This window comes from Curcuma longa, chromosome 17 (genome assembly GCF_044706935.1).
Source record: "Curcuma longa cultivar G26 ecotype Majalengka, Jawa Barat chromosome 17, ITB_CL_G26_1.1, whole genome shotgun sequence".
NCBI lineage: Eukaryota > Viridiplantae > Streptophyta > Magnoliopsida > Zingiberales > Zingiberaceae > Curcuma > Curcuma longa.
The window spans coordinates 3,953,984-3,980,553 of record NC_133877.1 but is presented as its reverse complement, the minus strand read 5'-3'; the positions used below and the strand labels follow the sequence as shown (position 1 = coordinate 3,980,553).

Here is a 26,570-nt window from a genome sequence, read left to right as displayed (position 1 = left end):
TTCGTTTGTTTCTCATATATTTATGAATATGTTCTTGTTTTGTTGGAGAATCGGTTCTACATTTCCCGATTTAAATAGGATGACTCTGTTTTTAGGTGAGAATCACGCGTCAAGTATTTATACGTGATCTCATAGGCATGTTGAGACCAAATCTTGATTTTAACACGTGCAAGGAGCGTGCAAAGACCAAGTTCCGAAGTCGACACCCGACGTAGGAGGCATGCTAGGACTAAGTCATGAGGTCGACACCTGACACAGGAGGTGCGTTGAGACCAAGTTATGAGGTCGACATCTGATGCAGGAGGTGTGTCGAGACCAAGTCACGAGGTCAACACTTGATGCAGGAGGTGTGTTGAGACCAAGTCATGAGGTCGACATATGCTTAAGGAAGCATATTGAGACCGGAACAGGAGATTGACATATGCTTAAGGAAATATACCGAGATCGGAATAGGAGGTCGACATATGCTTAAGCATACCGAGACCGGAGCAGGAGGTCGGCACATATTTAAGAAAACATATCGAGACCGGAGCAGGAGGTCGACGCATGCTTAAGGAAACATACCGAGACCGAAATAGGAGGTCGACATATGCTTAAGCATACCGAGACAGGAGCAGGAGGTCATCACATGCTTAAGGAAATATATCAAGACCGGAGCAGGAAATCGGCACATGCTTAAGGAAGCATATCGAGACCGAAGCAAGAGGTCGGGGGTTTATTCGGATTCCTCTCATAACTCTCGGTGATTAACCAATACTTATATTTATTCTTTTTTTCCTCATATTCTATTATACCCGATGTTCATGTAACCACTAAATAATCTCACCGAATCATAAACAATAAGCTTCTGCAGTCTTTATATTAATATGCACGAGTAAACTAACCTAAGTGCTTAGATATTTTAGTATTTTGTAAACTTAGTTATACTAATTAATATCACTTGTAAATTATTATTGATAAACTATTTCACCAAATTAATCTACTCGTCAATGGATAATAGCAAAAGCGTTAGAATACGTAATTTATTTGTTATATCGTTTCATCCATGCAAACAAATAAAAATTTACTTCCCCTTTGAAATACAAGGGATCATGACTTTTTTTATTTTTTTCCATAAACTTGTTTTTGTCGTTTCTTCTGATTTTTACTCATTTTTCCCTTTGGAAATGCAAGTATTTCAACAACAGCGGCTTCTGCTCCACGTGTTTGGAAAACTATCGTTGACTTTGACTTACGTTCCGGTTTTGATCCCGATACTCGTAGCTTCTCCATTCCTTTTCTCATCTCTAGCAGATCAGAGTCATGAAACCAGTTTCGCCCTTCCGAATCTTCATCGGATTCGTCACCAGTAAGAAACATCGATCTCTCCTTCTCTTCACTTAGTTAACTTATTCCGCTGATAGAATTTCCCACGCTTGATCTTGCTCAGCAACTACACTTATCTGCTTGCCAATCATCGCATTCACAACGGAACAGGTCCCAGCCTTGAAGATAACCACCTGTAAGAAACAGTACCTCTCCTTCCTTTAATCTCTTACTCCTTCCATGCTAGCTAATACTCACGTTTACTTGCAGTTGCCATAGTTCTCTGTGTGTTATTCGTTAAGTTAATATGGCTCTACAAAAAGTCGAGCAAACTTCGGCCCCAAATCACTGCCGTAATCATCGCCTGTAAGAATTGTGATGTTTGCTTTATATATATATTGGCCACTTCTCTAATTAATGCAATACTGATGAATCAAATACTGTGTTTGTTCTTGCAGTAGCTGTAATTTTCTGTTGGCTAATCCTTAGCGTGATAATATGGAAGATACCTCTCGCCATCCCCACTGTCGGTAAACAACAATCGACACCGAATAATATTAATTTGTTTGTTAAACACAAAATATAATCAGTGTGCACGATTCGAGTGAAATCACAAACATCGTCGAAACCTATAACGACGATCATGAAAAGTGAAGAAATCATGTTTAAGCAGAGTAAATCAATTTTGATTATCTCACGTCTATGCCTGGGTTGATTATTCTGCAGTAGCTGTGGTTCTGTTCGTGGTGTTTAGTGTGGTTACAGCCGTCCTCAAGTGGTACCCCATAAGAAAATCTCAGTATCCAACCAAATTCGACACAATACCACGAACAGTTGCTAGAAGAGCATTCGCCAATATGCCGATGAGGACGAAGAGAATACCACGAACAATTGCTAGAAGAGCACTCCCCAATGAGCCGCTGAGGACGACGACGATAGAGAATTTTCTTAACAAGTTAGCGGAAGAAAGGCCAATCCGCTTTTTGCCTCAACAGCTCGCAGAGTTCACGCACAATTTCACCGTCAAATTGGGCTCCGGCGCGTTCGGATCAGTCTACAAGGGCGAGCTCCCCGACCAAAAACCCATCGCCGTCAAAGTCCTCGTCGGAATCATTGACAGGAGAATGGAGGAGCAGTTCATGGCGGAGGTGGGCACCATCGCCGGCACCCAACACATCAACCTCGTCCGCCTCTACGGCTTCTGCTACGACGACACCCTGATCGCGCAGGTGTACGAGTACATGGAAAACGGCTCCCTCGACAAGTACTTGTTCCACAAGGACGACGTCGACACGCTACGAGAAAAGTGAGTTTTAATGATAAAATTTATCATCTCATTCAATAGTTGGTTAAGATATTAAATGTATAATTTCTATTAATAATTTTATCAACCATTTTCCTTTATGCCATTGTAGTGGCCGCAAGGTGATAGAGTTCGGGAGGCTGAATGAGATCGCCATCGGCGCGGCGAAAGGAATCCGGTACCTGCACGAGGAGTGCCAGCAGCGGATCATCCACTACGACATCAAGCCAGGAAACATCCTCCTCGACGCCAACTTCAACCCGAAAGTGGCGGACTTCGGGTTGGCCAAGCTGATGAGCAGGGAGTACACCCACATGAGCATGACCGGAATGAGGGGCACGCCGGGGTACGCGGCGCCGGAGATGTGGGTGCCCTCTTCTCCGGTCACCTACAAGTGCGACGTGTACAGCTTCGGGATGCTTCTGTTTGAGATGGTGGGAAGGAGGAAGAACTTCGATTGCCGCGCGGCGGAGAGCGAGCATAAATGGTTTCCCAAGCTGGTGTACAAGAAATGGGATAGTGGGATGCTGGGAGAGGTCTTGGAGTCTTGTGGGATTGAGCAGAAGGCGGGGAGGGAGAGAGCGGTGAGGATGTGCAAGGTGGCGCTATGGTGCGTCCAGTACAGCGCGGAGGCGAGGCCGTCGATGGGCAAGGTGGTGCAGATGCTGGAGGGACAGATAGAGATCGAGCCACCGCCGAATCCTTTCACTGACTTGTATGTTTCAGACGTGCCTGATAGTGATTTGAGAGGAGGAATCAGTAATAGTAATGACCTTCAAAGTTTACTTCCAGTTTGAAGCTAATCCTCTTCTTCTTCTTCTTCTTTTATGGAACTGATAATGTTCAGGTTCATATGGGTTGGTGTAAGATTTTCATTTCTAGATTTCTGCTGTAAGTAGATTTGGCTAATGAAGAGACACTGTGCAATATCATATCAATCAGAACCAAATAAACACTTTTGTCATATATCATTCTCGTTGTCTCTAACTTATCAGAGCATTTCTGACTTGAAACTTCCACTGCTACTCAATAAATATGGTGAGAATCATTTGTAGTCTTCTAAACCTCAAACCTTTTCTCTCATGGCCACACAAAAACTCCTCTTACGTTTTGATATATAAATCGATGATCATGACTTGAAGCCTAATGTTATCAATTCGTGTCTCATGGACTTGGCCTTCAAAATCTTCCATCTTGGTGCCATTCCCTAATGGATCAGAAAAAATTGATACAAGCATAAATGAATTGAATGAATGCTTCTATTGCAATGTTTATATATTTTGGACGGATAGAGTATTTTAATATTATAATTTTGATTCAAATATCAAGTAGACATAAATGAGATGCAGATTAAGTGACGACCAGAATGTGTCAAATAATGGTCAAGTGGAAAGGAATTCTAAGCTCTCTTTCCTCTGAAATGCTGTCGATTCCGAAAAAGAAAATGTTCTTTTTTATTTTCCTAAATGGAGCTTGGGAGATGAACTTGTTTTCATATGAAATGAGAGAAAAGAAAGAATTAAAAAGAGCAGGTCTAAGCGATTGCAAAAGCTAGTTTTAGAAGAGCAACTGGTTGAATTTTCTCCTTAGTCCTTGCCACTCCAGAACAACCAGTCAACCACAATGACGACGATAACTAAGGGGAGACATGTTCGATATTTTCTGGTTGACAGCTAGTTCAGATCACAAACCGAGTCGGACAGTGATAGATTATCGACAATAACTAGGGGGACCCAAGCTCGATATTATCTCCAACGCTAGTGTTAAATAACACCTTTTTATTCTCTCACCACATGACACACATGACGGAGGAGTGATCACATGAACTCATGTGGCAGGGGTGAGAAAATTTACCCACATGCTTTTTATTTAAAGTTTTTTAGGTATTATAACTCTTCTGCGTTGCAGATGCTCTTGCCATTTAATCAACTATCGTTTACTTGACTTGCGTTCCTCTTCTCTCCAATTCTTATCCCGTTACTCTCGTCGCCTCTCCAGAACAGTTGGATCAGAATCATGAAATTACTTCTGCCCTTCCAAATCTTTATCGGAATCCTCACCGGTAAGAAACATCTCTCATTCTCTTCGTTTCGTTAACTCAATCCGCTGATTGAATCCCACGCTTGATCTTGCCCAGTAAGTACAGTCATCGGCTTGCTAATCATTGCAGCCACGACGACGACGTCACCAGCCTTTCTGATCGCCGCCGGTAAGAAACACTACCTCTCCTGCCTTTGTCTCTTACTCCTACCAAGTTAATTCTCACGTTTACTTGCAGTAGCCTTACTTCTCTGTGTGTTACTCGTGGAATTAGTATGGCTCTACAAGCATTTCGACAAACAATCTCGGCCCCAAATCATTGCCGTAATCATCGCCTGTAAGAATTGTGCTGTTTTCTTTGTATACATTGGCCACTTCTCTAATTAATGCAATACTGATGAATCAAATCCTGTGATTATTCTTGCAGTTGCTGTAATTTTCTGTGCGCTAATCCTTGGTGTGGTATTATGGAATATACCTCCCTTCGTCCCTATTACAGGTCAGAAACAATATCAATCGATCATTTCTGATATTTGTTTAATTTGTTAAACGCAATATTTTATTTGGTATAAAATCAAATTTAAAAGACTTTACATTAAAGCTTCGACATAGTATAACGGTATATTTAAGGGGTTTTTTTTGCTCAAAGTGAGAAATAATCTCATATTTGAGTATCTTGTTGTTCAGATAAAAAATATTATATCTATGTAAATATTTTTCAAATATATTTTATTTATAAGAGAATTATCATAAAGCAATTGCTAAGTGGTATGCGATGTGTGATGTGGTAACATCTTTATAAATCACGTTCTGAAAATCAAAGGTCATACGAAGGTCCAGACTTAGACTTATATTGATTTAACATCCTAAGTTAAAATAGCCCAAAAGAAAGATGGTTCCGCTCTGGTAGAGCTTGGATGAGCCCAAATGTTATATTTGCCTCAAACACCATCTCGATCTCAGACACTATCTCGTACGTCCTCAGATGTCATTTCGATCTTAGAGGTCATCCTTACTTTGACTCATATCTCAATTTTACACACCTCTAGCCCTACTCCATATCAAGTCCGCTCCATATCCTAAGTATGATTTTGTCCTTCGTAACTCATATACAGGTTTGCGAATATTCCCAAAATATGTGGCAGCTTAAGAATAAAAGAGCAGTTAGGAGGTGATCAAATGCAAAAAAAAAAAAAATGGAAGCAATCAATGGCTGTCATATATGGTCTTCTCGTACACTTCCAAAATGATGTCACTCCCGTTGATGTGGAGATGCTTCTTGATGGTTGTATAAACCCTAGAAGAGGTACGTCTAGGGGAGATTTTTCTTTTCTTCAGCTTCTCCTTCTTTGATAGTCATCTCTTCTTTCGAATAATCTTAACTTGAGCGTTGAAGTGGTCTACCGGAACTTCTCAACACCAATCTAACCTCCTACTGAAGTGTATTTCAGGTTCTCTTTACTTTCTCCAACGGGGTCTTCTGGAGGTTGTGCACGTTGGATCGTTCATTGACTTGTGGCTTGACCATCCATGATATCTAGCAGGAAACAATTGGGGTCGTCTGTGGAAATACTGAGCTAAGATGTCGTGATAGTTAATACTAGAAGAACTACCGACAACCGCGACTTAGTCAAGGAAAGGAATCACGACGACGTGATAACCATGACACCTGAGGATCTTGATCAGTTGATCCATTGGGCAGTGCAAGAGGCATTACAACGGCAAAAACCTTCACAACCCCAAGCTGCTAGGATCCCCCTCCATTGGCTGGAGTTCATACGGTAAGTCAAGCTTTACCACTCATCGTCGGAGCTTCCCCAATGATGATTTCAATCCACAGAGACGTAGCCGCTTCACAAGAGGACTCACATGAATCTCGGCCTAGAGAGGTACCCTTGCACAACCATAGAGGGAAAGCTCTTATCCTCTCTGAGGAGGATATTGAAGAGACCCCTTTCTCTAGAGAAGTCCTTGAACAGGAACTACCCCCTCACTTTCGACAATTATAGCTGGGTGAGTACATGGGATCCTCAGATTCCGAAAATCACTTGTGTCGTTTTGAAAATACTTCCTTATTACACCGATATATAGACAGAGTAAAATGTCAAGTCTTCTTGAATACCCTTTCAGGCTCCACTCAAAGATGGTTCAAATGTCTTCTTACCTCTTCCATTCGTTCCTTCAAAGACTTTAAAGTCACCTTTCTATATCAATTTGCTAGCAGTAAAAAGTATCAGAAAATACATCTTAACCTGTTTACTATGAAACAGAAGTCTCAATACTCTACGAGAATACCCATATCCTTTAGTTGTCCAGAATTGGAAAATCCTGCATCTCTAAGCGCCAAAACAGTCTGTCCAACCTCCCCATGTGTCCACTAACTCCATAAGAAAAATAGGTAATCTATTCCCTTTTTCGAAAATAAGATTATTTTGGAGGTTGTGTAATGCTTAGTCTTAAACTCTTTGTTTACACAGTAGTGATATTCTTTGTTTCTAAATCGAAAGTATCAAGCAGGTCGAGTAATCAGAGCGAGCGGAGAAAGAGGGATTCGAACCCTCGGTACGAATAATTCGTACAACGGATTAGCAATCCGACGCTTTAGTCCACTCAGCCATCTCTCCAAACTCTAAACGGAAAAGAAAATCGAAATAATTTAAATTAAAGAAATTACGGAGAATTCAATATTTTCTTTATTTTATTTTCATATTTCATATATTATGAATATATTATGAATTAATATATTAATATATATTACTATTACATATATATTAATATAATATTATATTATAAATTATTATTTTATAATTAAATAAAATGCAATTATAAAATTTTATATTAGGAATTTCCTATTTTTCATTAATATAAAATAAGTAAGTTCAGAGTAAATAAAGAACGAATTTGATCAGGAATTACATTTAGATAATGATTCGAAACAAGTATCTACAATACAATAGAAAGAATACCTTACTTCTTTGATTTTGTACGAAAGATTTATTCCCCCGGCCGAGGCCGGGTCTTAGTTAAGTACCGGCCAGGCCAGTACGTACCTCTTTTTGTCTAGCTTCAATGACCCCTTCAATCCGAAAATACTAGCAATCCAACAAAACAAGGATATATATAGTCTTATTGAAATTTATGTATGTTATTTTAAAAATTCGAAAATTTTAAAAGCTTTGTGCCCTTTACCCTTTTAAGTCCCTGGCTAACAGGACTAAATATGCGTCAACACCATAATTTGGATCCTATCTTGATTGCGTATTAAAAACTTAAATAGTTAAGGGAAGGGGTATCTCCGTTTTTTTCATACTCCGATCAAAAACTTTATTTCTTAAAAAGGTTTAATCCTTTACCTCTCAATAGCATATTTGAGGAAGAACATACATTCTCACGATTTGTATCCAAAGTCCTATTAGAAATTCATTTTTATTTATTAAAAATAAAAATGGATTATGTAGTCGTGAAACATAATTTTTTTGAACTGGATCCAGTCTTCCAATCGAATAAGTATGACTAAGGATCCATGGATGAAGATACAAAAGTTTAGTTCCAATCGTAACTAGATCTTCTATTTTGGTGTTGTAAAAGGGAAATTGAAGCCAAACAAGCTGGAAGAGAGTGGTTTTGGTTTACTAGAACCATCCGCATCGCATATTGTTTCAGCTCGGTGGAAACGAAATTCTTTTCCTCAGGATCCTGCCAGTAAAAATAGAGAACGAAGTAACTAGACTAGACGGATTTCATATAATCCCTCTCCTCTAGAGGGATCATCTAGTAAGCAAATAGTTTTGGATACATTCAAACAGAAAGGCTCTATGAATACATCAATCTTCCATAAAGGAGCCGAATGAAATAAAAATTTCATGTTCAGTTTTGAATTAGAGACGTTAAAAATAATCAACCAACGTCGACTATAACCCCTAGCCACATTTTACTAATGAAAATAAATTTAAAACCAAATTAAGTTCCAGACCAACAAAACGTTTAGAGGGAGGACAATAAGCTAATCCCTAGAAAAGATAATGAACATAAAAACTAAATACATTAATTAGCTTTAATGAACATTAATTTCCACTGTATTGGAGTGTGTTAACCTACTACCTGCTCTAAAATTGTATACTTATTTCGCTCTTAGCTTATAATAAACTGATCATATATGGGAATTTATATTTGTTAGAAAAAAAATCATCGACGGATAAATTTTTTATTTCGTCTGTTGATTAAGCAAGAGGAGAAAAGAATCCATCTTTTATTACGAAATAAAGAGAAACGAATTTCACGATGAAATTTTTTTATAATTTTTAGTTCCATCCATACAAAGTAAACAGAGGATTAAAGGAACAGGATCGCGTTGGCCTTGAATATTTTACTTATAAAATCAAATATTTAATCTAACTTGATTCCCAAAAAGCAGTAAAATAAATCCTCAAATATCACTAAATTTCTTTAGTCATAATCTTTTTTCTCATCATCATGCAGCAGATCTGTATGTTATCATTAAATATACAGAAAATACTAACCATTTCATGTTACGGTCAGTTACCACAGGACCGTTCTTCATGCATCCAAGATATGTTCGAGTATACGGTCGTTATTTTGCCAAAAGCAAAGAAAGACGATCTGAACAATGCAATGAACATATAGACTAAAGCAGTTCTAAAGAAAGAAATGACAATTTCTCAAATACATGTTACCTGGCCTCAAATATATGTCATCATTGGCTTTCACATAGAAATCAGAATCATAAAGTGCAAATGCAGTTTTGAAGAAAGCTAATCTACAACAAAAATCAGATGAGAGTTTGGACAAACCAAGAGAAGAGCACTCCAAAACACTTATGTAGTGGCATTTCATACGTTTTGTGTGGAAGATTGGTGTACTCTTCTTCAATATCTATAAGCATGAAATCATCGTACACATTCACCTCCTTTTGAAGGGTTGCCATTTTTGATTTACCTTTGGTCTTTCCTATAACAAATCTGAAAGCCAAGCCAGTCGCTTCTTCCAAACTGCAGCATGCATTACTGAGACTCAGAAATAGGGCCACGATTCAACGCCAATCCGGTTAATTACGAAATCCATCCAATTAGAGATCACAAGATACTATCAAAGCCGAAACTTTGTGGTACAAAAATCAACAGACAATGGAGAAGAGAATGAGACAAACGAAGAGTCCGATACGACGAGATCGAGATTAAAGACGAACCGGAGAAGACCTCGACGATCGGAGGGCAACCACGCCTGCCTGATAGCTTCCCTCCGGCCGACTGATCCAAACCCCGTCTGGATCCCAACGAAAGCCATCACCTTGTGCCGCTTCGACGCTCCGACGTCGTGTAAACCTCCGCCACCGGCGCCGCTGCGATCCCACACGACGGAGACCGACCTAGGCTTCACATCGGGGCACTCTCCGGAGGGTCTCGTGACGGAGAATACGCCGAAGAGGACTCCGGTGATGCAGAAGATTAGGCAAACGAAGGAGAAGACGGAGGAGGAGGAGTAGAGGCGGCGGAAACGGATGTTTGAGAACAGGGAGGGAAATAGGCGCTCCCCGGCGATCGACACCACGCGACTTGTCACGTGAGTGGTCGTCCAAATAAGCCCGTTTTAAGTGTACTAGCAGGTGGTACATGCACCGCGCGTTGCGCGGTGCGTGCCATAAGTAGTAGCTTAAATATAAGTATAAATACAAGCATGTTCACGTAAAAAGAAAGGCTTGAAGGACTATAAACTTTGAAAGAAGTTCACACATGCCCATCATTATCAGGAGAGGAACACCATTCCGTTGCAGCATTTTGTACGAAACACAAAGGGTGAGAGAAGGAAAGAACCGGATTTTTCGCTGAAAAAAATCAAAGATGTGACATTAAGAAACATTTTTCAAATTCAAAAATAATAGAAAAATTAGGAGGAAAAGGTAATTTTATGTTTAGGTAGACCATAAAATAGATTACCAGAGCAGCATGCACAGGTGCTCAGATCGATGCCATTAGAGCCCTATGCAATTGAACCAAAATCAGGAAAATCTCACTGCCGGCGCAGAAAGCGGTGCATCAGAAAGGGATTTCAGAGCATCGGACAAGGATGATTTGGGGGAGGGTTTAGCGGACTCGGAGAGAGCGGGCCAAGACGCGGTTCCCCCAATCACGGCGGCGCCCGCCTTCGCCGACACATTGGGCGGTTGCTTCCAAGCCTGCTTCTTACCTTGGGCGGCGTCCGATGAAGTCCTAGACGCGTCTTTTAATTTTTGTGTTTTTCATTCTTAAAGATTTTGTTATAGTAATTTATTGTTTTTTATAATGGTTAAACATTTTTTCTTTGAAGATCGAACTTTTTAGATGTTATTTATAATAAAAGTATATAATAAAAAGATGACTAACAAAAATGGTAGCTATCTATTTAGTGAGAATTCGCAATTCATTAGCATCATTCCCTTTCTATATGCTACAGTTATAGTGGCCGTCAATCTCCAACGTAAAAGTCAACTTGCTCTCGTAGCTATGGAATTAGATGGCTATAATCACTTGATTAGATATTTGATTTTATCAGTAAAATATTTAAGACCCACCTGTCTCTTTAAGTCTTAATCAATAGTTCATTTAATAAATGCATGATTTGATGATCGAAAAATATAAATCAAAACATATCGTGATTTGGATTGATTGAAATGACAATACGTAACACAATATTTTAAAGATTGGCCAAAAAATAAAAAATGATGAAAAGCAAAGATTAAGACAGTAGATTATTTAATTAAGTAAATTTTAATTAATTTTCGTGTAGCAATGACGACGGGCGAGCAAAATATTAAAAATTTTGATATATATAGTATCTATTGGTTCAATAGATATCGAATGTATCAATATCTTTGATATTTTTGATATATCCTAAAATAATAAAATATCAAAAAATTTAATGAGTCATTGGACAAATATAATTTTTTTATAATTTTAATGCATCAAAAAATTGAAATATCGAATACTTTTGATATAAACGCTATGAAGTTTGAGTCTGGATCTCGAGATCGGAACTTGAGATCAAGATTCGAGAGTGAGATAGCGTCGATGTATGATGTCAAGTGAGTGTTAAGATCGGAATTCGAGATTGAGACTTGAGATCGATATGAGATCAGTGCATGATACCGATTGAGTGCGGAGATCAAGATAAGATTGGCATTTGATGACGAGCGAGGACAAAAGTTAGGTTCTAGATTTTGAAGGTGACTATCATCAAAACTTGAGAACACATAAATTTATCAATTATCCACCTCTCAAATATTATCTGATCTTTTTTAATGATTTATTTTTTATTGTATAGTCATGTGATATTTCAACGGTCACCATGTATCGATCTAGAGATTCCATCATATTAGATATATAGGGTTTTTCATTATTAAAGATTTTGTTATAGTAATAAATGATGGTTAAATATCTTTTCTTCAAAGAGGTGAACATTTTAGAGGTGTTCATAATTTTTTTTTGATTTTATTTATAATAAAAATATATAATAAAAAGATGGATAACAAAAATCGTTGCTATATATTTAGTGAGAATTGACAATTCATTAGCAGGACACATCATTCCCTTTCTATATGTGTCTCACATGTATACTCATAGTCACACTTTGCTCCATTAAATTCTACAAATCCATCTTTACCACAAATTTTTGTAGTTATGTTTTTCCCTTTTTAATAATTTTGTTGTTCATATTTTGTCCACCCCTTCCACGTTAAGCATGATTACCAAGTAATCATAATAATACGTTTGATTTAAATTATTATATATAAAATATATTAATATTATTTAATTTAATTTATTTATTTTAAAAAATAAAAATTAATCAGTATAATATTTACTATTATTTAATTTATTTTTAAAATAAAATAAAATATTAATATTAATACTATTAATGATTATAATAAATTGATAATATATAAAAATAAATAAATAATTTTTAAATATAAAATAAATTTATATATTTTAATAAAATAATTCATTAAAATAATTATTTTAATAAAATAATTTGTTAAAATTAATAAATTTAATTTTTTTAATTTAATTTTTTAAAATTTAAAATAAATTTATATTTTTTAATAAAATAATTCATTAAAATAATTCATTAAATTAATAAATATAATTTATTAATTTTAATTTTTAAATTTTAAAATAAATTTATATATTTTAATAAAATAATTTATTAATTTTATTTTTTAAAATTTAAAATAAATTTAAATATATTTTAATAAAATAATTAATTAAAATAATTATTTTAATAAAATTAATAAATATAATTTATTAATTTTATTTTTAAAATTAAAATTAAAATTTATTATTAATAGATTGGTGAAGATAATTAAATTTTTATAATTGATGTGATAGTAATACTATATTATTTAATAATTGATTATAATTTAAATTAAATAAAATTAGAATTAATAATTTTGGACGTTAACTTCTCCGCGTCCGTACGACCTCCACTCTTCTTGTCACGCCGTGGGAGAGGAGATGAACAGGAGAGAAGAAGGAAGAATGAACGAGAAGAAGGGAAAGAGATATAGAGAGGAGGGATGGTGGAGGCATGGCTACGGTAGGGCTGTGGCAGTGGGGTTTTTTTTCCCAATACTTAACACTTCAGCTTCTTCCTATAGCTGTGCTGCTGCTGTTGCACTCTTGCTCTCGCTCTCGCTCTCGCTCCTGCTCTTGCTCTAATGGCTGCTGCTGCTGCTGCTTACTCCACCCCTCGCGAGCACGTCGAGTGGATACGGAGGGAGAGGTACTACATTGGGACAGTATGACGAAGAGGAACAGAGCGATAGATTGAGAGAGAGAGAGAGGAGCACGTGATGGCACGGTCCTTTATGGCGGAAGAGTGGAAGGAACAGTAGATAAAAGGGCGAAGCGAGGAGACGACGGAAGAGTGGAAGGAACAGTAGATAAAAGGGCGAAGCGAGGAGACGACGTCCCATCATTATGAACAGGCGTCGGACATCCGGCCACCAGTCAGATCCCCACAAGACTGGTCCAGATCAGACGGCAGTACTTTGTTCCATCAACGGCTTGTTCCCGCGACAGTACTTTGGTCGCGGCGTTTGAGGGCAATATTTGAGAACAGAGAGGAAAATACTAATGCTGGCAAGAAAAAATCACACAACCTATTGTCACGTGAGTGGTCGTCACTCACGTGATCAAATAAGCCGGTTTTCTTTTTACATATAGAAAATATAATAATAATAATAATAATAATAATAATAATAATAATAATAATAATAATAATAATAATAATAAAAAATAAATAATAAATAATAATAAATAATAATAATAATAATAATAATAATAATAACTAGCAGGTGGTACATGCACCGCGCAATGCGCGGTGTGTGCCATAAGTCGTAGCTTAAATATAAGTATAAATACAAGCATATTCACGTAAAAAGAAAGGCTTGAAGTACTATAAACCTTGAAAGAAGTTCACACATGCCCATCATTATCAGGAGAGGAACACCATTCCGTCCAGCATTTTGTACGAAACACAAAGGGTGAGAGAAGGAAAGAACCGGATTTTTCGCTGAAAAAAATCAAAGATGTGACATTAATAAACATTTTTCAAATCCAAAAATAATAGAAAAATTAGGAGGAAAAGGTAATTTTATGTTTAGGTAGACCATAAAATAGATTACCAGAGCAGCATGCACAGGTGCTCAGATCGATGCCATTAGAGCCCTATGCAATTGAACCAAAATCAGGAAAATCTCACTGCCGGCGCAGAAAGCGGTGCATCAGAAAGAGATTTCAAAGCATCGGACAAGGATGATTTGGGGGAGGGTTTAGCGGACTCGGAGAGAGCGGGCCAAGACGCGGTTCCCCCAATCACGGCGGCGCCCGCCTTCGCCGACACATTGGGCGGTCGCTTCCAAACCTGCTTCTTACCTTGGGCGGCGTCCGATGAAGTCCTAGACGCGTCTTTTAATTTTTGTGTTTTTCATTCTTAAAGATTTTGTTATAGTAATTTATTGTTTTTTATAATGGTTAAACATTTTTTCTTTGAAGATCGAACTTTTTAGATGTTATTTATAATAAAAGTATATAATAAAAAGATGACTAACAAAAATGGTAGCTATCTATTTAGTGAGAATTCGCAATTCATTAGCATCATTCCCTTTCTATATGCCACAGTTATAGTGGCCGTCAATCTCCATCGTAAAAGTCAACTTGCTCTCGTAGCTATGGAATTAGATGGCTATAATCACTTGATTAGATATTTGATTTTATCAGTAAAATATTTAAGACCCACCTGTCTCTTTAAGTCTTAATCAATAGTTCATTTAATAAATGCATGATTTGATGATCGAAAAATATAAATCAAAACATATCGTGATTTGGATTGATCGAAATGACAATACGTAACACAATATTTTAAAGATTGGCCCAAAAATAAAAAATGATGAACAGCAAAGATTAAGACAGTAGATTATTTAATTAAGTAAATTTTAATTAATTTTCGTGTAGCAATGACGACGGGCGAGCAAAATATTAAAAATTTCGATATATATAGTATCTATTGGTTCAATAAATATCGAATGTATCAATATCTTTGATATTTTTGATATATCCTAAAATAATAAAATATCAAAAAATTTAATGAGTCATTGGACAAATATAATTTATTTTATAATTTTAATGCATCAAAAAATTGAAATATCGAATACTTTTGATATAAACGCTATGAAGTTCGAGTCTGGATCTCGAGATCGGAACTTGAGATCAATTATAGTAATTTATTATTATTATTTTTATAATGGTTAAATATCTTTTCTTCAAAGAGGTGAACATTTTAGAGGTGTTCATAATTTTTTTTGATTTTATTTATAATAAAAATATATAATAAAAAGATGGGTAACAAAAATTGTTGCTATGTATTTAGTGAGAATTGACAATTCATTAGCAGGACACATCATTCCCTTTCTATATGTGTCTCACATGTATACTCATAGTCACACTTTGCTCCATTAAATTCTACAAATCCATCTCTACCACAAAATTTTGTAGTTATGTTTTTCCCTTTTTAATAATTTTGTTGTTCATATTTTGTCCAATTAATGTCTTTTTCATGATTTATCCTTCAGCTTGTGTATTTAAAATTTGATTTACAGAATATTTATTTTCATTAAGATTCGAATTCTAATATTATATTTTGTCTGTTTCGTATTCGTGGAGATTGCTCGTTGATTTACAAATTTGTAATTATTTCTCACAAATTTATTTTTTTATAAATAAAATGTAATTTATATTTTGTATTATATTTTTATTCTACTCCATTAGATTTTTAATTTTATAAGTAAAAGATTTGAGCCCACGTGCATATTTAATCCTGTCACTTTTAGTCTTAATCATCAATAAATATTGATTTGACAATTAAAAATATAAATAAATCAAGTAAAAAGAGAAAAGTGTCACGTGAGTGGTCGTCACTCACGTGATCAAAGAAGGCTGTTTTTCTTTAATATCGTGACGACGTTCGGGGAAGGGAGGGAGCTGATGAAGGCGGAGGAGGAGGAGAGGAGGAGGAGAGAGAGGAGGAGTAGAGTGACTGGATGGGCGGACGTACAGTTTCGCTTGTTCCCGCGGCAGTACTTTGTTCGCGGCGTTCGAGGGCAATGTTTGAGAACAGGGAGGGAAATACGCGCTCCCCGACGATCGACACCACGCGATCAAAAAATGCTTTTTGTCAGGTCATAAGATTGAATTTGCTTCCCCTAAAAACATGGAAGCCGGATCGCCCTTGACGAACTGTACCTATTTAAAGTGTTAAATATCCAAAAATAAAACCTTTTCTCTGAACACAGCTTCCAAAGTATACAACTCTTATAGGTCAAAATCATTGATCTTCTCATAAACCTCTGATATCTACAAGTTCAATAGGAAACGAAAACCAAGAAGACTAACAGATTGATAACTTAAAGATCCGGAAAAAAATAATGGAAATCGACGCGATTAAGAGAAGTGAGAGGTGGAACTTATCAGAGAGTAGAGTAGAAGAGTGAATAAAAAAATATTTTAGATATAAAACATTCAATGAGATGTTCATTTGAATTTTATGTTTATTTGAAAACGGAGTGTTTTTTTTACTTTTTATTTTTGGTCAATAAAGTTTGATGCAATTGTTTGGAGTCTTACGTCACATTTTGGGTAATGAGATGAGATAATCGATTATAATAGGGAAGAAAAGCAAAGGAGGAGATGCCACGCAAAGGCGTGGCCACGTGAAGGATAACATGAAGCCGTTCAACATGCCTGCACGACATTAACTATGCCGCTCAGCAGGTACAGGTCTGACGAGACCTTTGGCGTGTCTTGTAATATCGGCCATCCACGTGGACTTTGATATGGGAGCGTATCGATGGGCAGATACTTGTCTTGCGTGCGTGGTACTTGGTGCTCATTGATTTCGGCACGTCTGCTGTCAGAAAGAGGAAAGTAGTCCAATTGATGGGCGAGTGGGAATCAGGGTATATTGCGTACTTTATTTTCGAATTTAGCGTAGGAAAAGTACGCCGGTATGGGCACCGAATACAGGGAGAGGGAAGAGGGGGGCCGACGTATCTTGATTAGAAAAAGGGACTGTGAAACAAAGTCTAAAGATCTGATAGGGTCCAGTGCGATGTGACGGCCAAACTGTAACTGCACTGCTTGGAGACAACAGAGCGAGCCGGATGGGAGGGAGAGTTGGAGGGGTAAGCAGTGAGCGATGATTCCAAAGCGATGACAATTAATGGGCACACCGAACGTGAGCTCAACTCCGGCGTGGGTGCGCTGCTTCGGCGATCGACACCACGCGACTTGTCACGTGAGTGGTCGTCCAAATAAGCCCGTTTCGGAGAGGAGGAGGAGAAAGAGAGGGAGGTGGGCAGAAGCCCGCTGGCTGTTCGCCCTATAAAGCTCTTTACTTAAATGTCTTATAACCATACTATGATATATATGATATGATGTACAACATAATATAAATATAAATATAATATCAATTATAATAAATGAATAATATTCTCTTTTTCTACTTTATTCTCATTTCTTGTTATTTATTTTCATTCATATTAAATTACTTGTGCACTATGAAAATCTCTTTTTATTTTTTTATTTTTTATTTTGAACAATTACTTACTATTCCCCTTCCCCTAATTAGTGGGTTATCAATTTATTTTAATCAATTGATCTCATAATTATTTTATCTAAATTTATTACACATGCATCTAATCTACTATCTAATTATACTTGAGTCGATTAATCTTTCATTTAGTATATTGATCTACTATAACTTATAGGTCATTGTAGTCTTATCATGTTATAGCATTAGTTTTCTTTCAAACTTTTAGTCAATTAAGTTTACCTTAATAATTGTCTAGTCAACTGACTTACAAATGAAAATATTTTATTTGTTAACAAATCAATCAAGTCAATTGTCTAGTCAACTTAATGATCAATCAATTAAATTATTAAATTCAACCTTTAGTCAACTAGATTATCAACTTCAATCAACTCTAAGACCAAGTCCTTACCTAAATCAAGTCTACTAAAACCCTAAAGTATATGTCATTTATAGATTTCTATCTTACTTACACTTTCTTGCCAAGGAGTCACACCCTCGAGACTTCCTCATTTAGCTAAGAGTCCTTACTTCTAGAATTTTCTTCATTAAGAGTCTTGTCTTCAGAACTTCCATCTCTACATAGTATGGTCAACCTTAATTTACCATGATTTCACTAACCAAGGACTTAGCCTTTAGGATTTCCTCAACCAAAAGTCTTTGTCGTTAAGACTTCATTATTTATCTAATCGCAGTCAACTTTGATTTGTTATGACTTCCACTTGTTCAACCTTATATCAATTTTGACCTACCTTCCTTGACCTTCCAAGACTTCGATTGTCTATTATTAGGTCAACTTTAATCTACCATAACTTTCTCTTGCCTTATTAAGATCAATTTTGATTTGCTAGGACTTCTTCTTACTTAGATTAGGTTCACTTTGACATATAGACTTCCACATTTACTAACTTTTCTTTTATCAAGACATGTTGGACTTTCTCAACTATCAATTTTTAATCAATTTTAACTCATTTAGACTTCACTTCATATGAAGTATCTAATTAATTTTGACCAACTTAACACATCATATAAATATAACACATTGTGCTAACTTAACCACCTGAGTTAAACATATCTTTAACCAAGCATATAGCTAAACGTCAAAATGTGTTGGTCTAATAAAACAAAGGTTACATTGAGTAAACATAAATTATTGATTTTATAATGAGTTAAATTTGTAAAATGTAACTCATAAACTATTTAAACACACACAAAGTGTAAAATACCATAAATTAAGGGGTAGTTTCTAAATAAAATGTAACTTAATTGTTGGGGTTTAAGGGAAGATTAGGAAAGTTATTGGGTTAATGATTATTGGATCTTAAAAACCTAACTCATTAAGGCTATAATAAGATCCGGTTACTGTAGATCCCTAATTCATGATTGTCTTCTCTATTTCTCCCCATCGCACGAAGCTGCGGATCTTCTTTCTCGCCGATGCGCAAGAGCAGCTGGCCGAAGCTGGAAGCGAGGTCAGGTTGAGTCGCCGACGACCAGAGCTTCGATTGTTGAACTACATTTAGCTGGGGAAGTGGCTGCTCAACTTCGAGTGGCGGTGATTTGGGCAAACGGGAGCAGGGGAGATGGAGTCGAAGAGGAGAAGTATCAGTAAGAGCTGAAATTTTTAGGGATTCATTGGATTTCTTGGTTATCTTTGGATTTGGGTGTCAATTTTTGGATTTGTTTGAACTTACAGATTGATTCGGTTGGGAAACTAAGCGATCGGTCGGTGGTGACGACGAGATTGGATCGGAGGAAGAATCGAATTAGGGCACAGATTAGAGGTAAGTTTCCTTATTGAGCTGGTTAGATTTCCGAATTGATTGGATTCTTGTTCTTTGTTGTTGTCAATGTGATTTGGAACTGTTCAATCGAGATTTATTGATTCATATTGGATCTGTTGATGTTTATTGGAATGGTTAGAGCTAGATTTTTGTACAGGTTTTGGTTATGGATTGATCAGTGTGAGGGGTTGGCCTTACCCTGTTGAAAATGGGTGTTGATCTGAGGGATTAGTTGGGTTTTATGGATCTAATCAGATTTATGAATCTAATTAGGTTTTGCCGGGAGTGTGGGTTAATCTCTGAACTGGTATGGGAGTTGTTTTGTTCGGTAAGAATGAGATTGAAGGATCGGGTTGTGTTTCGATGTTGAAGGATTGTGTAGGTTATTGATGTTGAATCTGTTGGTTGGGTGTGTTGGACTCAAATTGGTTCTTAGCTTGAGAATTGGGGGTAATCGATTAAGTTTGTATGGTGGCTTGGAACTGATGTAGTGGGAACCGGTTGTGATTAAGTATGGAATGGGTCTAATTAAATTTATGTGATTAGTTGTGATTCGGATTAGGTTAATTAGGTTAGGTTAAATATGATTAAAAACTAAGAATGGTTTTAGTGTGGATTGATTAGTTTAATCATTGTATTTAGGAATGTTATTTATTCCTTTTGCAGGACCTTAATTGATTTGTGATCCTGCTATATACGGAGTATTATATTTTCTGGGGGTTCTGTTGTTGACGGGCATCAGATTCAGGTGGGTACCATGTACTTGGTCACTACAGGTTTTATTTTAGTGTATAACCTATTGTATATTGTTTATCTATTCTGTTGATACTTCTGCTACTTGTGCTAACTACCTAGTTGACACCTTGTTACTCGTTGCTTGATACATGCCAGTTGACCTTTGATTGATCTATCCATTGATAGTATAATCTCAATTTACCTATCACTGATGTATGAGGATTTATCTTGTCTTATGTTGATTATGCTGAGTAGTTGTAGCTATTATATGTTGAGTTGATCATCATAGCATCTACATGCTAGTAGTAGTTGTTGTTAACCGCTGTTGGCTGTTGTTGCTAGCACTCACCTGCACTGTGGTGTGGTGGCACATGGGTGAGAGCACTTGTTGCGCTATGTTGGTGCGACTAGGACTGACTAGATAGTCCTCCTGAGATACACTGCCCACTCCCCACTTATTATTAGTGGTTGTTAGAGCTTGTGCAGTATGTCTTATTTGGTGCCTCAGTTCACTGTACTGGATGAGTGATTGGGGATGACGAGTGCAGACAGTGACCATGCATGTTGCATGTGATGTGTGTTGCATATTTGTGTAACGCCCCCCTCTTTCTTATACTAATAGGGAGACGTTACGTACTTTAAATTTTTCCTTAACCTTTACTTATTAAATAACATAACTCAAATAAAATATTCTTTTTCTGTTTAACATGCGGAAGCAAAGAAATAAATATAAATTCTTGGACATAAAATAAATATTTATTTAATTCTTAATCTTTGATCTTATTTCGCGGTTCCGCCAACACCACACATCAAACACTTTTCCAGCTGCCTCCACTTTCTTAAAACTTTTCCTTTTATTTATCTGCAATATGAGGAATGCAAACTATAAGCAACGCTTAGTAAGTACATACCTAATCTCACAAAACAACGAAAATCGTTTCATGCATTCTTTCGTAATTAAACAGGAAATAAGTAAACATACTTATGGGCCCTGGCGGAGTATCAATGCGCGCATCTCTGATAGGACTCGGGGTAGCTAGCCACCGAATGCTACTCAGAGGACTTATCTTATCAGGCGACTTTTGGCCTGGAATTCCTTTCCTTATGGGCGAACCTTTGGCCCGGAATTCATTATGGGCGAACCTTTGGCCCGATACCCGCCTCTTAAAAGTAATATACATTTCTTATACTTCTTATATCATGCAATTTGGAAAGAAAAATTTACACATGCTTTAACTTAAAATGATGCCATGGAAAGAATACTTTATGCATGCTCTACAAAATCATGCTATCGAAAAATAAAGATAACCACGGAACTACTCATACTGCAGGTGAGAGATGTACTTACTTTCTGCGCTAATTTTCTTACAATTCTTTCGTTAGAAAAGAAAATCTTTTCGGCGATCTTCCTATGTCTACGCGCTCTTCTCACGGAGAGGAGAGTCCTTGTAGAAGAAGTTTTTCGTAAGCCTTCCTTGTGATCCTAGGGGACGGAATCCTCGTTCTTCGGGTTTGGGGCGCCGAGAGGGAGGAGAAAAGAGGGCGACGGCGTTCTGGGCGAGAGGGGAGGGAAGAGTTTTCGAAGATAATCAAAACCCTTAAGCCTCCTATTTATATTAAGTGATTCCTATACCTAACTGGCCTATAAGTAAATTTTGATTCCTTCTTTTTTGGAACAGATTGCTGGGCCGTTTGGTTATTGGAGATATTTTAGAAGTTGCAGATTTCTGAAGGTTGCGGGTTCAAATCTCGCCTTGGACGTTTTTCTTCCTATTTATTTTTGCTACTTTCGCTACTCCAAAAATTCTAAAAAAATATTCTAAAATTCTAGAAAAATCATAGAATATTTCTAAAATTATTTTTGAGATTTTTCGGGCGTTACAATTTGTATGCATTTGCTGTTATATTTTACTACATTGTTGTTTACTGCATATTTGTGTGTGACTGTTGCACTTGTTTGATATATTATTGTTGCATTGTATGACATGACATGCACTACTTGATTTTGCATGATTCTTATACCTGTTATACAGTATTGATCTTTCCTTATGTATCACTTATAGAGACTGTATATCTTCTGTTATTCTTATTGATATATCCTGTTATGCACTTCTATCCTGTATTTCACTGAGTATCTGATACTCACTACCCAGACCCTGGGGTTGTATTATTTGCTCCCCAGGTAGCAGATAGGATTGAACATGAAGCTTAGAGTTCTGCCAGGTTGATTCTATCTCACAACAGGATATGTGGTATTGTGGTTTTATTCATATGGATTTTATTGTAGTTGGTATATGGATTGTATGTATGGACTTATGAAGTTTGGTAAGTGTCTAGATTTCGGACTTGTGTTCGTACTTATGTGGATTTGTATTTCGTTCTGTTTTGCTGCGTAACTCCTGTAGTCTTGTGTGGACTTGTCATTTATACGTTTTATTTTAGTTGCATGTATTAGTTTAGTAGTTGTGACCGTGTGGACCTTATTTTTATCTGTTATATATCTGTGATGTATAGATTGCGGTCGTGTAGGCTTTTTGTATATATGTATTCAGGGAAATGTCATTGTTACATGGGAGATGCTGCCTAAATTTTTCGGACGACCATCTCCCGGGATGTAACACAAAGATTATTTTAAAAAAATATTGGCATTAATAATATATCCAATATGTCTTGATACATCTTACATTCAACAAGTTATCTTCATCATTTTCAACTAAGGTTGCAATGCTAGCTTGTTTTTAAAATATAGACAACAAATGTTAGTTGCATCAATTATAAATTAGAAATAAAAGTAGAAATTATGAAAAGAATAGAACCATTGATGGTGATATACTTGCATCAAATTACTTTGATAAAGAAGTGCCCATGAGTAGGATAGATGAAGGTGGAATACAGAAAAGAGCTAGGTTTTCTAATGTATTTAAGTTAGATAGTTTTACAAGCAAAATATATTTTCCAAAAGTTAAGAGTACTTATTTAAGCGCTCCTTGTAAGAACATTATATTTGAAATTTTCATTAGCAAAGATACTATTTAGAAAGGCATTTTATAATTGATATACATTGTTACTTTGTTAATCGCAATATATGATATAACTTCTTGTTAGAACTATGATATCTTATTCCCTTCAACAAAAGGTGGAATCCGCCACCCGAGCAGCCCCACATGATCGGCCCCATGACCATCTATGAGGAGGTAAATCGGGGAAGCTGCAGTTGGCCATGACGGAGGAGGACATTGCCTCGGCTTCGCCAAAATTCGACCCTTGCCTATAATATTTTATTCCTTCTCTATGTTATTCTCTTCTATTTGGATGGGATTGAGCATAAATAATTAATATGTTCAACTTATATTTATTGGATGTTTAAATTTCACTTTCCTTTAGTTCTGGTGATTTTGGAAAAAAATAAAATAGAGGAATTAGATTAAAATAAATTCCTTTCTCTTCTCTATTTTATTTAAACAATCTCTTCATTTCATTTCTATTTTCCATTTTATTTGAATGATATCTTCATTTCATTTTTCTTCTCTTCTATCTTATATCTATCTAAGTAAACTTAATATTAATCAAAATCTATTAGCTTAATAGTATAGATAAGTTAGTTTTGTCAGACTGTGGATTATAAATCATCATGATCAGTTCTAAGCTCAAATTAGCTAGATTGTATTTGATAGTTGTAGCTAGGCCATTGCAAACTTTGGCTCAAAGAGCATTCAATACTTCACTACAAAAATAATCAGTATTAGCGACGAAATTTTCCATCGCTAACAAGCTTTAGCGACTGATTGGCGATTGATTTTTCTCGTCTCCAAAAATTTGATCGTTGACGCCATTTAGTAACAGAATTTAATTTTCATTATTAATTAGCGACGGAATATATAATGTTCATCGCTAATCTTAGAGATAAAAATTTTAATCCATCGCTAAAACTGTAAATGGAATGTATTTTTCTGTCTCTGATATAGTGACGGATGTGTCGTCGCTAACTTTAGCGACGATTTAAATTTCCGTTGTTAATTAGCAATGAACATTTAAAAATTCTATCACTAATAGCAAGTAAAATTTTACAACTTCTTTCAGTTATCGTAGTTACCTATTTACGTTTTCATAAATAATCATAAACCATCACAAGTGCTAATTTTGACAATACATACAATCCAACAACTTCAATAAACAACACTACAATCACAAATTGATCCAACAACTTACCAAATTCAATATCTTTCTAATCACGATACAAGTTAAACCAATACAACAACTTAACAAATTCAATATCTTAAATCAATCTAATCACAACATATCAAATATAACAAATGAATACATTCAATATATGAAATATCTCATGTTAAACTAATTAAATCATAATACAAACACAAATATCAAATATCTGAATACATTGATAACATAGAATATAATGATAATATATCAAATATCTCAATACAATTACAACCTATGAAATATCTAAAATATCCAACTAGCAGTATTGAATCCTATAAAAAATATAATAAGATAAGTTAGTAATAAAACAAGGATATGTATCTATTATGAAAATTAATAAATTTAATTTGCATGTTCATGAGTGATAATTAAATAAAAAAGAAAAGTTAAAAATGTTAGCATATCTCTGATGCAGCTATTGATCAGGATCCTGATGGTTGTGAGGGTTTTGAGTCTCTTGAGAGTCAAAGTCATACGGCGGCTCCGGCATTTGACTCATGCGAACCATGAATCCTCGCATTTCTCACTCAATTTCCTCGTATCTCAACTAGGTTTGGCAAGACTCTTGAAATTCTTGCTCTAATATGGAGAGTCGATTCTTCAATGCAATATTTTCTTGCTCTAGGGCTTCTACCCTAGTAAATCATCCGCTGGAACACACGGTTTCTTCTTTTCAGTGCTTCATATGGCGTTTGGTCGACAAGAGTTCTGGTGGACGTTCGATTAATGAGGTATGTGGCGTGTCTTACAGCTTCTCCCCATAGAAAACTCGGAATCTTCATATGCTTCATAAGACTTCGCGTCATTCCCATCAATGTTCTGTTTCTCCTCTCAACGACTCCGTTTTGTTGAGGGGAGTAAGGCGCAGTTAGGTGCCTACTGATTCCGGATTCTTCGCAGAAACTTTGAAACTCACGAGAGGTGAACTCGCCACCTCTATCAGTTCTGAGAGTTTTGATGAAAGCTCCTGTTTCTTGCTCAACTTTCACTTTAAAGCTCCTGAACTTATCGAAAGCCTCTCCCTTTTCCTTCAACAGAATTGTCCACATATACCGTGAATTATCGTCAATAAGCACAAAGATGTACCTGTTGCCTCCTGCAGTCGGAGGGGAGATAGGTCCACAGAGATCTCCGTGTACAAGTTCAAGTACTTGTGATGCTCTGAATGTAGTTGCTTGAGGGAACGACTTTCGGGTTTGCTTTCCGAAGAGACAAGAACTGCACTGCTCCTTTGTAACTTCAAACCTTGGAATTCCTACGACCAGTTCCTTGCTCATCATTATCCTCATTGCATCGCTTCCAATATGTCCGAGCCTCGCGTGCCACCTTGCTGATTTGTCCTAAGAAGAGTCGAGTTGCAGACACTTCGTCTCTGCTCTCTCCATGATAACCTTGTACAAGCGATTTCGTGACCGAGTTGATCTTGCAATCACATTGCCCCCTTTATCATGAAGAGTAAGAAGACTCCCCTTCATGCTGACTTCACAACCTGATTCCGTGGCTTGACCTAGGCTTATGATGTTGTTCTTCAAGTCTGGAATGTAATAAACATCAGCAAGAATCTTCCTTTCTCCGTTACTGCTTATGAACAGAACCGATCCCTTCCCCTTGATATCGATTCGTGAAGTCATCTCCAAACCGTACCTTTCCTGTGACATTCTCGTCAATCTTCACGAAATACCCTCGATTCCCAGTCATGTGGTTGCTTGCTCCATTGTCAAGGTACCATACACAGTCATTATCTGAACAAGTTTCAAACTTCATGGGTTTGACGTTCTTCTCATGGAGATAAATCACCTCATTCATCAAAAGACCATCAGCCGCTTGCGTATCATCCTGATCATAGGTTTGAGTCTCTTGAAATTTAAGGAGGCGATCAGGACAGTTAGAGGCATAATGTCCGAAATTGTCACATCTGTAACATTGGATTTTCGACAGATCCTTTGTTCCATTAGACCTTCCACGGCCCCTTCCTCTACCTCTTGATTGTCCACCGCGACCTCTTCCTCCGTTGAATCCATACTGATTTTCCGAAGTCGCATACATCA

The 26,570-nt window shown here is 36.5% G+C and overlaps 1 protein-coding gene, 1 long non-coding RNA gene, 1 other non-coding gene and 1 pseudogene across 3 annotated transcripts; 2 read left to right on the top strand and 2 right to left on the bottom strand.

Annotated features, from left to right (window-relative positions):
* The first annotated feature begins 1,259 nt into the window (after window positions 1-1,259).
* On the top strand, window positions 1,260-3,556 carry LOC141848215 (G-type lectin S-receptor-like serine/threonine-protein kinase SD2-5). The gene is made up of 6 exons (XM_074736276.1): window positions 1,260-1,348; window positions 1,430-1,501; window positions 1,576-1,671; window positions 1,764-1,835; window positions 2,032-2,611; window positions 2,721-3,556. The coding sequence occupies exons 1-6, from the start codon at window positions 1,303-1,305 to the stop codon at window positions 3,403-3,405; spliced, it is 1,551 nt and encodes a 516-aa protein (XP_074592377.1). The 5' UTR covers window positions 1,260-1,302; the 3' UTR covers window positions 3,406-3,556.
* A 968-nt stretch (window positions 3,557-4,524) lies between these two features.
* On the top strand, window positions 4,525-5,147 carry LOC141848214 (uncharacterized). Its single transcript, XR_012603501.1, has 4 exons — window positions 4,525-4,670; window positions 4,746-4,817; window positions 4,890-4,985; window positions 5,076-5,147. It is a non-coding gene; the product is annotated as an uncharacterized LOC141848214 (long non-coding RNA).
* A 2,037-nt stretch (window positions 5,148-7,184) lies between these two features.
* On the bottom strand, window positions 7,185-7,272 carry TRNAS-GCU (transfer RNA serine (anticodon GCU)). Its single transcript has one exon. It is a non-coding gene; the product is annotated as a tRNA-Ser (tRNA).
* Window positions 7,273-8,651: 1,379 nt separating this feature from the next.
* Window positions 8,652-25,811, bottom strand: LOC141811547 (uncharacterized; annotated as a pseudogene).
* Window positions 25,812-26,570: the final 759 nt, after the last annotated feature.

What these genes read in the sequence shown, in the direction of transcription:
- LOC141848215 (XM_074736276.1), top strand. Translation starts at nt 1,303, where the DNA reads ATGAAACCAGTTTCGCCCTTCCGAATCTTCATCGGATTCGTCACCA. An exon ending in CTTCATCGGATTCGTCACCA is followed by an intron (nt 1,349 to 1,429) that starts GTAAGAAACATC and finishes GATCTTGCTCAG; the next exon opens with CAACTACACTTATCTGCTTG. An exon ending in TCTCGCCATCCCCACTGTCG is followed by an intron (nt 1,836 to 2,031) that starts GTAAACAACAAT and finishes ATTATTCTGCAG; the next exon opens with TAGCTGTGGTTCTGTTCGTG.